Source organism: Leucopleurus acutus (genome assembly GCF_964270905.1).
Source record: "Leucopleurus acutus genome assembly, chromosome: 5".
Taxonomy (NCBI): Eukaryota; Metazoa; Chordata; class Mammalia; order Artiodactyla; family Delphinidae; genus Leucopleurus; species Leucopleurus acutus.
Genome location: NC_139147.1, coordinates 69,995,394 through 70,009,575, shown reverse-complemented (window position 1 = coordinate 70,009,575; position 14,182 = coordinate 69,995,394). Strand labels below are relative to the sequence as shown.

Here is a 14,182-nt window from a genome sequence, read left to right as displayed (position 1 = left end):
AACGAAGAGTAGCCCCTGCTCGCCGCAACTAGAGAAAGCCCATGTGCAGCAACAAAGACCCAACGCAGCCAAAAATAAATAAATTAATTTTTAAAAAAAAGAAAGACAAAATAATATTCTGGGCTAGGCCAAGTATAGTCCACTTTGTGCTAGAAAATGGAAATGAAGACTCAGGCTAGATACTGGCCAAGTTAATTGTTAAACAGGACAAGCGCCAGCAGAGAACAGAGCCAGCTGTCACCAATAGTGGGTACACGTGTTTCAGATAAGGTAGAGGGTGGGTAGAGAAAGATGAGAGGCAGTCGTGGGATTCCTAGAGCCCTGAGGTCACACAGAGCTTTTAGATGAAGAAGATGTCATAGAGGGTCATGAAGGTGACCCTGGAGTCCAAGGGAATTATTAGGCACAAGGAGGGAAAGACTGTCACTCCGCAGTCCTGTGGCCACAGTGCTAACACATGGTTGTCTGAGGGGCTACCTGGATCCACACATAGAAAGAGGATTAGGAACTGGTTCTGGGGTGAAACAGAGGACACTGCCAGGCCCAATCCCAGAGACATCCAAAGCTTTTGTGGATCAAGAGACTCTGTGGCAAAGGAGTTGAGAGCCTGGGCTCTGGAGCCAGACTACTGGGTTTGAATCCCAGTTCCACCCCTTACTAGCTTTGCCAACTTGAGCCATTATTTCACCTCTTTGTCTCCGACTCCTTATCTGTAACTTGCAATATCAATACCTAACGGGATGTTATGAGAATGAAGCGAACAGTGCCTGGCACATAGAAAGTCCTCAATAAGTGTTACTGTTATTATCATTACTGCTGTTGTTATTAGGATCTCCTCAACAGAGAGAAGGAAAACATGCCTATCAGTGAACACGATAGACTGAATAAAATGTATGACTAGAGTTGTCTTGGACTCAAATCAATATACTTAACATAAAATCGGTACACTTCTTTTGTCTAATTTACCTTTTCTTTTGTTGTTGCCTTTAAGATACCCTTGAAAAGAACCAATCTTATTCATCTCCAACACGGGAGAATTTTTGAAAGGGAAAAAGAACTTTGTCACATTTCAACTAACAGAGGGAGAGGGTTAAAGCCTCCCTAGCCGTCAGGCACAGTGTGATGGTAACTATCTCAGCCGGCAATCATGGAACCTTAGTGAGGCTGGGGAAATGAACTGAGTAAGGATTACCATGCCCTCTTGTCAAAACTGGTTTCCTATGAAACCAATTTACAGGAAATAATTTCATCTGAAATAATGTTTTAGTTTTTTTTTGTTTTTGTTTTTTCAGTTAAAAAAACATGGAAGGGCTTCCCTGGTGGTGCAGTGGTTGAGAGTCCACCTGCCGATGCAGGGGACATGGGTTCGTGCCCCGGTCCGGGAATATCCCACATGCCGCGGAGCGGCTGGGCCCGTGAGCCATGGCTGCTGGGCCTGCGCGTCCGGAGCCTGTGCTCCGCAACGGGAGAGACCACAGCAGTGAGAGGCCAGCGTACTGGAAAAAAAAAACAAACAAAAAACTTGGAAGAGTCCAAAGAACTCACTCAGAATTTGGCTCCAGAGACGCTTCTTCCTGGACTGGGGCTGTCCATGCTAACTCCAGCTCAGGGCAATCCTACTAACTCTATGAAGATGGCTCTCGGTTAGGTCCCAGGTTATATGTTCCTGGGGCCTGTGTTTTTATGAATATTCATCTCATCTACCTCTCTTCCATTTATCATTCTTAGAGTTGGAAAGGACCTTAGACATCACCTGGCCTGATATCCACCCAACAAAGGAATGAATACCATTCATTCCTTTACTTTTCAAGCACCGATTGCATGTTAGGCTCACCATGCTAGGCATTGGGATAAAAAGGCTAATAAAGTAAAATTCCTGCTCTAAGGAAGGTCATAGCTAGGGAGTGAGGCCATCATAAAATTGATTATGACACTGCATGATAACTACCATGATACGGATGTGACCAGAAAAAGTGGATGCCTTAGAAAAGGGGTATTCAATCCAAGCCATGGAGGCCACTGAAGGCTTCCTGAAGAGGCGATACTTGAGATGAGTGTTCAAAGATGCACAGAAGTTGGTCAGGGTAGTCAAAGTTAAAGAGCTGGGAAGGATTGAAGAGGAGACAGCACTGAGACTTGAGAGCATGACATGTTCAGGTAAACTCTGGGAGACAGGACTATCGAGTGGGGTAGAGGGAGCACAGGAGGGATAAAAGGTAAAGCCAGAGAAGTCAGCAGCCAGGTCATTAAAGGTTTATAATTTCAAGAGTTTGACCTTTATCGCAATGGGACAACACCTATGAGTTCCATAACAAATGGAGTAGCATGATGAGATGTGCATTTTAGGAAAACCACTCTGGTAGCAATTTGGGCATGGATTTAAGGAGACCATGACTAGAGTCAGGAAAAACAGGAGGATAATGCAATAATCCAATCAAGAGATAATGAGATTCTGCTCTAGGGCAGTGGCAATGAAGATGGGAGGAAAGGGACATATTAAAGACAGAATCAGTAGGACTTTGTGAAGGGCTCATGAGGGGTGAGAGTTAAGAATGACTCCCAAGTTTCTGGTTGGTGCTCTTCACCAGCACGGGGAATACAGGGGGAAGAGCACACCTGGAAGGGGCAGGAGATGATCAAATAAATTTTGGACACATTGGGTTTGAGAACCCTCTGTAAAGTCAAAGTGGAAGTGTCCAGAAAGTCCGTGTGTTTTTGAACAGGAAGCACAGGGGTAAGATCAGAGATGAGACACAGATTTGGAAGCCATCAGAGTAGTGGGACAGCTGAGGGTGGGAAAGAGTATAAAATCATGCAGTGTAAAATCATAAAATGAGAAGAGAAGGTCTGGGGAACAAATTCTGGGGAAAAAGGAGAAGAGTCTAAGAAGGACCAGTCAGAAAGACATAAAGAAACCAAGAGAGCCAGGTGTCATGGCAGGCTGAGGACAAGTGAATTTAAAAAGGAGGAAGTGGTTGACAGGGTCAAATGCTTCAGAAAGACTAATTAGTATCTGAAAAGTATCCTTTGGATTTAACAAACAAAAAGAAACATTCAGGTGGAGACTTTGGTAAGATTAACCTCTGTTGGCCAGAGAGAATAGAAGTCCAATGGCAGAGGTCAAAGGGCATCTAGGAAGTAAGGAAATAAGGGCAGATGCAAATATAAACTGTTCTCTCAAGAACTTGGGCTTTCAAGGGGAGGAGAAACAGGGTCCAGAAAAGGTAGTCTTGGTTTCTTTTTATTTATTTGTTTGTTTTTAGCTTTTTACATATCCTAGGGAAAAAAGGGTTGCCTCTGCTGGAAAACCTCCCATGATGAGAAGCACAATACATCACAAGATATTTCATTCTGGTTTTGGACAGCTCATAAAAAAGCAACCGTGTGTTAGAAACGATACGTGAATTAAGCTAAAATTAGCTTCACTATACCTCCCACCCTATCTCTTCTATAGGAACCTTTCAACTATCAAACCCACCTCCCCTTCCATAAAAAAAATTATTTACTCAGAATTGGACATATCCAGTTACTTCAACTTCACTATCTTGGCAGCCTTCCAATAATTACAGCATAGTTTGTCAATATCCTTTTGAAAATACATTTTCTAGAATTAGACACAGTATTCTCTATGTGATCTAAACAGTATATAGAGAAATCCTTATTTCTCTGGCTTAGAGATTATATTTTAATTTGCATCATCACTCAAAAGTCTTTACTATTCTCTTTTGTTCTAAGAGCAATGTCTAAACCCTTTTATCTAAAAGTCAAGGTTCAAGAGACAGTCCAGACATAATCTATACTCTTTTGAGCTTTTCTACAATGATCCACTCTCTACATTGTAGAACACTTTGCTCTCATCAACTTATTGATGTTTTATTTATGGTGTCACAGAATTTACAGGAGATGCCAGGAAATTTGAGGGCTCTCATAACCACCATAGTTTTCCTTGAGCCAGAACTGAAATTATATCAGAATTTCCCATATCCTCCATCTGATGGAGGATATCATGGTCCTCTCCAGTCACAATCATGGCTTTTTGTTTGCTTTCCATTAATCTCTGTTACGTCTCCATATTGTTTACTACCCTCAGGTTTGTAGATCTCATATAGATGAGAACCTTTCTTATGTATCCTCACCCCTCTTATTAAACGAGTCCTTTAAACAGACAATCTTCTTCAATTGCCATTTTTTTACTTACGAGCTCAATACCTTAAAATCTCAGGAATATTTATATTTATCTTCTTGTGTTAAAGTTTAAGTATCTTACTTGTTACACATGCCTTTTGTTGATATATAGATAAGGCTATAAATATTGTTTGCAATCTGTATTCTTGGTATTTTTCTTTAACCTAAGTTGACCTAAGGGCATTTCCTTCAGAAGATGTTTCTTTCTGTGTCACCCGTGGGCCTCACACGTCTGCTTTTGGCTTTACTGGGGTAATTTTCTCCTTCTACTTCAAAATTTGCTTAAATCCTTCTAGACAGATCAACAAGGTTTTCTGCCAAAGCACATCCTTCCCAATCTTTACAAGATGCACTCTGCCCCTTGCCAGAAGTCCATCATCCTGGCTCTGTAGGATATAGTCCAGAAGACTTTTTAAAACACCATCTACACAAGCAGCCATTTGTTTCTCAGCCTCCCTTCTTTTCCACAGTCACTGCCATCACACGGAACAAGAGACAAATACACCACCTGTGCTTTCGAATCTTTCAGTGTGCTACCCAGAACTTTAAAGTCATTAGGAATACAGTCCCAGTTTCTTCTGAGTTTGCCATTTGTTCCACACAGGAAGCAACAAAAGTGGGGGGACAATTCATAGTCTTGATAAGAAGTTCTTGGCAGGCTTTCTATAATATCTTGGATATTGGCTCCGACCCCTTCTCAATTTTCCACATCAAGTGTATACAACATGACCTTCAAGACCCTTGTTTGGGAATTAACCACCATATAAAACATCTTTCTTCTTCCTGACAGTGGTCACAAGACCCCTCCCATCAGCTCATGCCAGTAACTTCTCCCTAGTGCTTTGTGGAAGGAATGTCCTGAGTCTACCCCAACGGGAAGAGTGCCAGACAAGATCCAAAGGGTGAGACTGTCCTTCATTTCTCTGCCATTTCACATTCTTCCACTTGCCCACTTCATGACATTAATTTATCAGCATTTTCCTGGCTTGCTTTCTATCTTTTTTCATCCTGTCTAAGAACCTTTCATCAACTCTAAGAAACTGGGGAGGGTAGAAGACACAAGAGGGAGGAGATATGGGGATGTATGTATATGTATAGCTGATTCACTTTGTTATACAGCAGCAACCAGCACACCATTGTAAAGCAACTATACTCCAATAAAGATATTTAAAAAATTAAAAAATAAAAAATAGAATGTGAAAAAAGAAACTGGAGTGTGGAAAAGTACCTGTTTAATCTCTCCCCCCTCTCCCTTCTGCTTGCATTTGCAGCTGCTGTACTTGGTCACCATCTCAGGCGTGAAAAGAAAGATGGAACTTACTCCAAAGGTCACTACACTACCGCAAGGCATGTGTTTTTTTGGATCACCAAATGAACTAAGGGTTTATCTTGGTTTCACTAGATGCACTCCTTGAAAACCTTAAAAGAGTAAAGATTATGTCTCCTCTCTTATTGTGGGACTTCTCAGAGGTTTAGAATACTCTGGCTGCATGTTTTTCATTAGACTGTGAGTTCCTCAAGACAGAAACTGTGCATCTCTTTCATTTTCCACGGTGCCCAACACAGAGGCTTGATGGGACATGGAAACTGAATGAACTGTCCAACTCTGTGGGCAGAGGCTTTCCATCTCTACAGATTACCCTATTCTAGTCACCCTTAGTACTCTGGTATGTTAGCTGATTACACTTTGAATATCCTTAATGGGCAAGGTCACTGATGGGTCCACTAAAATGTTTCCCTTCCATTTTTGCCTATCTTGTCCCCAAGGCTCAGAATGAGTTTTTTTTTTTTTTTTTTTTAATGTATTGCATTCAAGTTTGAAGAAAAAGCAAGGGTCAGCTAGAGAAATAACTAACTAGAGATTATTGAATGAAGTACTTAATTGTGCCCGTGTTTTTATATTTCTTTAAATCTTTCTTTGAATGGTCTGTTCTTTCCAAAATGTTACACTGATGCTTAGCTGCTTAAATGTGACTTGGTGCTTTGAGATTTTAAATAACATATATTTGAATGTAAATGCTTGCTCTTTTGACCAAACTAGCTTACAGAGAGGCTGGCATTTCAGATAATGAGGTCATAAAGCAGACCACTAACAGCAGGCACAGCTGCTCTCTAAACCACAGGCACGTGAGTACTCCCCTGCTGAGTCACAGCGAATATCTCAGGACAAAATGTCAGTACCACTGCCCACTCCACCTCTTGGGCAGATACGGATGCATCTATCCCCTGAAAGCTATGCTCTCACGGGTAGCAATTCCATCCCTATGCCTGTTCATATTCCCAATGACGGCTAACATGCAACACACACACACACACTATACATATATTATATATAATATATATACATGTGTGTATATATAAGTAATAAGTGTTTTCTAAAAATCTGATTTACGCTATGGCCTGAGTCATTTGATGAGTTTATAGGCAACTCCAGTCAAGTATCTATCTGGAGCAGGAGAGGTTCCCACTGGTCCCCAGCACTTCTGTTTGAGCATGGACAATCTCAGCAGCTTAGACTGGAAAGACCTGCAGAGACAGCCCCTTGGTGTACCCCCTGGCCCTGGCCCCTCACCACCTGCCTGTCAGGCTGTCATGACTGAGGCTCCTTTCCTCACGCAGCTCGGCTTCTACGTAGGCTATTCAAAGAGTGCCATCTGCAGGATGAAGGGAGGATCATAAATATTTATTCATTTCCTTCAAATGATAGTTGAAGAAATTAAAACGTGTTCAAGAGCTAATCAACACAAGATTTAAGTTAAAGTTTAATGACAGATAATGAATGCTACATTCATTCTTCACAGGTATCATTTGTATTTATTTTAATGACTGCCTTAAATGTCTTTACTCCAAAGAGTAACCAATGGTGAGAATCAGAGGTGCCCCCACTATCCCAAGAGTGGAGAGGTGTTCGTTCAGGGCCTTTATGCTGCCCCTGGACCCCTCCCCACGGGTAGCCATTTCTCTGCTCTTCCCTGCAGAAGGGCACATGTCCAGTGGTGACAGATGAAACAGCTCTCTTCCTTCTTTGACTCAAGACAATTTTTAAAATCTGAATGCAGAGAATGGGAGCTCAGAGTTCCCTTGTCATACCAGCCTCAGGTCAAAGAATCATAAGATCACAAAGCTAAAAGAAGCCCCTTCACTGAATCATAACCCTGTGTAGTGCTGCTGACCAGCGGCCCCCAGTCTCCTCCTTCACCCCATGCGTGATGCCCCTCCTGCCCGTATCTCATAAGCAGCAGCCCACAACAACCAGGAACAGGTTTCTAATTCTTTCACTGTGCATCACTGATCTCTGACGAACTCAAGAATTATCCAATTCCTGACTAAATTCACTTCTCTCCCCCCAGCAGCCCTCACCTAGTGAGGAGAGAAGCAAGAAAAAGAGCGCCCTTTCCTGCCTGGGTTGCCCCCTTCCTCAGTACCTGAGCGTGATGGTCACGCTGCACAGAAAAAAGCAGGGCTGAGGCAGGTGGCTGCTGACCACCCACCTGCCTTGGCCATGGTTGGAGGTGGTTTTCCTATGTGGACTACCAATTCCAGGATGCTGGGCAGCTCCACTGCCCACACCCTTCCCCAGAATAGGGATGAGGGAACAAGACAGGATTCGTTTCCAGACTACGAGACCCATCTCTAGAGGCCTATTTACAGGAGAATGATGCAGTGATCTCATGGCCCTTCACTGAGGTGTTCCCTTTGTGGTCCACATCCTCCGAAAACCTCCTAAAAGCAGGAGCCTTTTCGAAGGTACACTCTCTCTTCTCTCTTGAAAAGACACAGTCTTATCAGGAAGCAGAGGCAGAGACAAGTGGATTATATCAAAAGATTACTCGTTGGCAGGACCAGGGAAAATAATGCCTGTGACAGGGGAAGCTTCCCCTACCCCATTCCTGCTCTTTGCCCTGTACTTTTTTTTTTTTTTTTTTTTGCGGTACGCAGGCCTCTCACTGTTGTGGCCTCTCCCGTTGTGGAGCACAGGCTCCGGACGCGCAGGCTCAGCAGCCATGGCTCACGGGCCCAGCTGCTCCACAGCATGTGGGATCTTCCCGGACCGGGGCACGAACCCGTGTCCCCTGTATCGGCAGGCAGACTCTCAACAACTGCGCCACCAGGGAAGCCCTGCCCTGTACTTTCCACGAGGACACTGGCAATGAATTTTACACCCAATTCCTCCACCTCAGTAAAGAGGGACGGCATGGGGTTAGGGTGAGAACACGAGTCTGGACTCATACCTGGGTTGAAATCCCCACAGAACCACCGACAAGCTAGATGACAAAGGCACCGCAGGACTTTCTGATCCTTTAGTGTCATTTTCTATAAAACAAGGCTGATACTGTCTATCGTTCAGGGTTGGTGGGAGATAAAATACTTAATAGGCCCATAAGCTCTCAAAAATGTGTCAATTCTTTCTTTAGTATGAATTTAAGTTAATGTGTCTCTGGCACTAACTGAAAGGCACTGTCCCATGGGAAGGGCATATCAGGCACCAGCGAGACGGTGGAGGAGCAACTGGGAGCAACGAGGTTGAGGTTGGGGAGGCCACGAGGCTTGTTTGGTTGTAACAACACACAAAAATGACAGCCCCCTCATGGGCCTGTGACCACAGCTGGCATTGCCTATGAGGCCACAGCAGTAAGAGAGCAAGGAGGAGTGGGCTGGATCAGGGCGGTGGGTGGCTCTGGGGATGTCCTCCCCAGGTGAGGAGGGCTGAACCACAGGACAGCCAGAATGCAGGGGCACCAAAGCTATGGGATGGCTCTAGTCCAACAGATGGTCCCAGGTACCACAATGCCCACTCTCAGCAGGCAGGGAGTCTGGATGACCCTCTCCCATCCTATGCCCCCTAACAGACTGGACAGGCATCAGAATGCCTGGCCATCCAGATATTTGGGGTCTGTAATACATCTTGTCCACCAGAGGCACATGGGGCCTGTGTCTGTATCACGCTGGCACAGTCCAGCTCATGCTGTAAAAGATCCTTGTGTGGCTACGAGGCTGGTTTTTGTTCTTGTGGTGGTGGTACTGGTGGTCGTGGTAAAATAAACGTAACAGAAAACTTAAAAGTTCAGGGGCACTGAGCCACCCTGTTGTGCAACCATCACCACCATCCATCTCCAAAAATCTCTACCTTGCAAAACTGAAACTCTGCACCCGCTAAATAATAACTCCCCGTCAGCACTTGGCAACCACCCTTCTACCTTCTAGCTCCATAAATTTGACTATTTTAGGTACTTCATATAAGTGGACTCATACGATATTTGTCCTTTGGTGACTGACATTTCACATAGCATCGTATCTTCAAGGTTCATCCAAGCTGTAGCATGTGTCATACTTCCTTACTTTTTAAGACCAAATAATATTCCACTATATGTATATACAATATATATATATATTTTTTCTCCTGCGGTACGCGGGCCTCTCACCGCCGCGGCCTCTCCCGTTGCGGAGCACAGGCTCCGGACGCGCAGGCCCAGCGGCCATGGCCCACGGGACCAGCCGCTCCGTGGCACGTGGGACCCTCCCGGACCAGGGCACAAACCCGCGTCCCCTGCATCGGCAGGCGGACTCCCAACCACCGTGCCACCAGGGAAGCCCTGTATATACAATATTTGGTTTATCTATTCATCTGTCGATGGACACTTAGGTTGCTTCCTCCTTTTCATTACTGTGAAAAATGCTGCTTGAACATGGGTGTACAAATATCTTTTCATAACCTTGCTCTTAATTCTTTTGGGTATATACTCAGAAGTGGGATTGCTGAATCATATGGTAATTCTACGCTTACTTTTTTGAGGAACTGCCATACTGTTTTTTGTTTGTTTGTTTGTTTGTTTTTGCGGTACGCGGGCCTCTCACTGTTGTGGCCTCTCCCGCTGCGGAGCACAGGCTCCGGATGCGCAGGCTCAGCGGCCATGGCTCACGGGCCCAGCCGCTCCGCGGCATGTGGGATCCTCCCGGACTGGGGCACGAACCCGCATCCCCTGCATCGGCAGGCGGACTCTCAACCACTGCGCCACCAGGGAAGCCTTGCCATACAGTTTTTAACAGTGGTCGCACCATTTTACATTCCAACCAACAGTGCACAGAGGTTTTCTGTGAGGTTTTCTTTATCCCATAGGTTGGGTCTCATCTACCTGCCTCCGCAGGTTCAGGTCGCTGCTGACACGGTCTCTCTGGCTCCGTCAGGCCTCTCACCCTCCAGCATCCCTTGCAGCTCCCCTAGGTCCACTCCCACTACTTCCTGTCCACCAGCAGATTCCTTTGGCTCTTGGCAGGCCCTCTCCTTTCACACCCACAGCTCACATCTGTCTGGGGCTGGTCACCTCCCCGGGTGAGGTTGGGGCTCTGGACAATGCCCAGCAGGACTCCCCCACTGAGGGCTGCCTGTGTAATGGAATCAGAGCCACCCCTGGCTAAAGCCGTGATGTGGCAAACTCTAGCTTTGTCACCCTCGCTTCTCTGGCAGCAACCACCTCTCCATCCCTTAGTGATATCTTTCCCAGCTGCCCCTTCCCTGCCTTACTCATTCTACTGCAACTGATCACAGCTGACAAAATACTAATTTACCACTCACCTAGTGATCCTAGAGCAGACAAGGGTCTCCTTGCATCAGGCGGGAAGGCAGCCCAGAAGCCATGGGCTATCCACCCAACGTGCCCCACCAAACACCAAAGCCACAGCCCTGCTCTCCCTCACCACTCCACACACGCATACAACCATACACAGCATCTCACCTGAGCCACCTCTTCAAAGTCATCGTGCCTCTTCTGCAGGGCCCGGGCTCGATGCAAAGACTTCCCGACCCCTGTGTGCTTGCTGAGAAAGGCCTCGCCGTGGTTTTCAATCCAGTCTAACACCTAGTCAGAGAAGGAAGACAGAAACAATGACTTCTTGGCAAAAGACACGTGACAACATGTGTGACTGCTAGGCTATTAGACTCCCCGCCCGTCCCAATCAGAAAGCAGCAGTCCAGGTGTAAACGTTCAATCCACGGTGGACACAGGGATTTCATTAGTGTCATTGGCAATACAACAATCCCACCCTTAACTAAGTTCAGCTCTTCCTCTTTGATCTCCAGAATATCCCCTCATCACTTTCTCAGTTTTCTCAGCCTTAATTAGCCCATTATTTTAAACAAGTTACACAGACCGCCAGGCACAGTTTAACCCTCTCACTACTTTGACTCCAACCATATAAAGTCAGACACATTTGCAGGAAATTAAGCAGTGTCAGGTCAGGGCAGTTCCTTGGCACTCACTCCACCACAAAAATGCTCATGGCAGTGGCATCAAGTCATGGGCATCCTACTTCATTGTTCTCCTGGGACTCCCTTCCTAATCTTGGGAGCAAAGTCCAGAGTAGTCAGTCCCTAACTGGAGCTACGCTCAAGAGAGCTGATCACCAGGACAACTGCCCTCTCTGGCTTCTTTCCACCTTTCTCCTCCAATCAACATCACCCAACCAACCAACCAACAAAATAAAGTAAGGTCTTTAGTATCTATGATGCTCTTGGGTAGCAGCAGAGACTCCATGTTCTCCAGGCTTAAGGTCTAGTGATTTGGCCTCAAGACATTTTCCTCGGAGTTGTGAGAAGCTAGAAAACAGGTGGCTGGAGCAGTAGAGGGATGAGTGAGGCGATGCTTAGAAGGTGAGAAAATATGTTGTCCTGAGGGGTACTTGACAGGGGAGTGGAAAGCCCTTAGTAAAAGCCTCGAAATGTAGGGAGGATCAAAGCTTTAGCCCATTTTGCATTTGTCCACATAACCCAACAAAAATGTGTGCCTCCAGGGAGAAGGGAAGCAGTTCATTTGGGCCCTGAGGAGTTGGCACTCACTAAATCAGATGGCCACAGCTGAATCAGAATTACAGCACAGACACACCTGTTGCAGATCCTGCCAAGACTCAACTAAGCCCACTCTATTCCTACTATAGTAAACGTCAACTAAACATTTGATTAATGAGGTACTAGCTTTCTCAGATTGTAGAATGACTTTTGGGAAAATGATTTAGATGAACTAGCCCTGTTTAAAAGGGCACTTTAATTCTGTTTTTTTCTACGGATTGCCCTGTGGCAAGCAGAGAGACCAAATCATTGCCTGGACTGCAGACATGAGAGTTCTGTTTCTACGGAATTTAGCCTTTGGCGTCACTTCCTCTGACATCTGAGATAAATTTATGCCTGCAATTGTAAAAAGTATGGAAGCTTTCAAAGTCTTAGGTGGTAGTATCATAAAGCCATACCAAGATGGTATTGGTTAGAGAAATGCAAATATGAATATAAAAATGAGGTTTAACAAAATTGCATGGTACAAAGCCAGGTCAGGTAATTGTCCACTAAAATGAAGAAAAAAGAAGGCTTTTGCAAAAATGACTTTATCTAAACATTAGTGTAAAGATTTTAAGCACTTTAGCATCAAGGATTTACTATATAACACATGGAGCTATATTCAATAGCTTGTAATAACCAGTAATGGAAAATAATCTGAAAAAATATATATATAACTGAATCACTTTGCTGTACACCTGAAACTAACACAATATTATAAATCAACTGTACTTCAATTTTAAAAAGGTTTTAAACACTTTAACAAATTCTGGCAATATTTTTTTAATATTCTGGAGGCACATCTGTAAAAAAGAATTACAATAGTAAATGAACTGAATTTTTACCTTTTGCAAACTCTGAAAGGCAGCACTGAAAGGAAGTTTAGATATTCTTTTCTTAGAATAAAGAAGAGCCTACTTTTCTCTTGAGTTACTTATGGTGATATTTCAGCAACAAAAGTCAGGAGAGTGCATTTTTACTTGATTTGCCACAATTTGATCCCATTCTATACCGGACAAGGATGATGGGTGTCAGCATGCAAGGTCAAAGACAAACATTTCTAGTCACAAAGTTTCTCATATATTGTGTACCATGGATAGCGTAGTTTTATAATTTTTATGCATATTTAAACTTTTATTAATCCCCTTTTGAGAATGAACTGAAGGTTGGAGATAATTTTTATATACAAAGGAGCCCTCTTATAGCTTTTCATGAGTGCTTTGGAATTTATGACGTATTTTCAGGTTACAATTTTTTTTAAAAATTTTGTTTTGAGCAGTTAAGTGTGACTTGCTTGTCTGGCACTTTTTTCATGAATTTTATTTTATTCATTTTCATTTTTAATCTCTAGCTTTAATAAATATTCTAAATAATATTCTAAAGCAAATTGGTTAGAGACAAATGTTTTTCATCTATTAGTTCACAAATGGTTAGCTTTTATACTCCCTGGGGGTGCTTTCACAACTTTTAAACTTTTTTAAAAAAGCAATTTGTTTCCTGTTTATTTTGCTTTCTTTAAAATGTCAATTAGTTTTCAGTTAGTGACACTTAGTTTACTTAATCAGCTCTACCTTAACCACTTAAAAATCTACTTCATATTTCAGAGGCTTTTACTTAGTTTAAACATAACTTTGCTCTGTGATGTTACATTGCCTCCATTTAGTACAGCTGCTGCCATTAGAACTGGAGCTGTGCGGAAAACACATGCAACCTCAATGCCGGGTCAGGGACTGCAGGGAAATCCATTTAACAAAACAAAAGCAAATGATTTAGGATGTGAACAAGATTACTTTAGTAATATACAAAGACGGAAAAAGCATCTGAGGACAGAGAAACAGAATCAATATATGATGCGCTGTTCAAAATGTTGACTTCTGACAATTTTGTTTCAGAGAGTTCTTTTAGAGCCAGCATGGCCTGGTACAAATACTTAGGCCATATGCTCTCTTGACCTTTGATTTCATGGTTCCCAACCCTGGGAGCACAATCCAGCTTCCTACGTGGACTGCACAGCAGAGAAATGTGCTTCTGAACAGACACCGGTGGTGTCTAACAATTATGTGACACAGTGTACATTAATGTGCAGCATTGGAAGTCTGGTGAGTCCCAGAATCTGAACATCACTGGTTGAAGAATAAATTGAGTTTCTAGCCTTACCCTGGACCCTATCAA

The 14,182-nt window shown here is 43.9% G+C and overlaps 1 protein-coding gene across 10 annotated transcripts in view; it reads right to left on the bottom strand.

Annotated features, from left to right (window-relative positions):
* KALRN (kalirin RhoGEF kinase) overlaps window positions 1–14,182 on the bottom strand; it is a gene marked incomplete at its 3' end in the record, with an annotated part of 643,513 nt that overhangs the window by 331,665 nt on the left and 297,666 nt on the right. For all 10 annotated transcript variants that reach the window (XM_082839566.1, XM_082839572.1, XM_082839575.1 and 7 more), the window contains exon 10: window positions 10,920–11,042. In XM_082839566.1, the coding sequence (XP_082695692.1) occupies window positions 10,920–11,042 (123 nt within the window). The remainder of the gene's footprint in view (window positions 1–10,919; window positions 11,043–14,182) is intronic.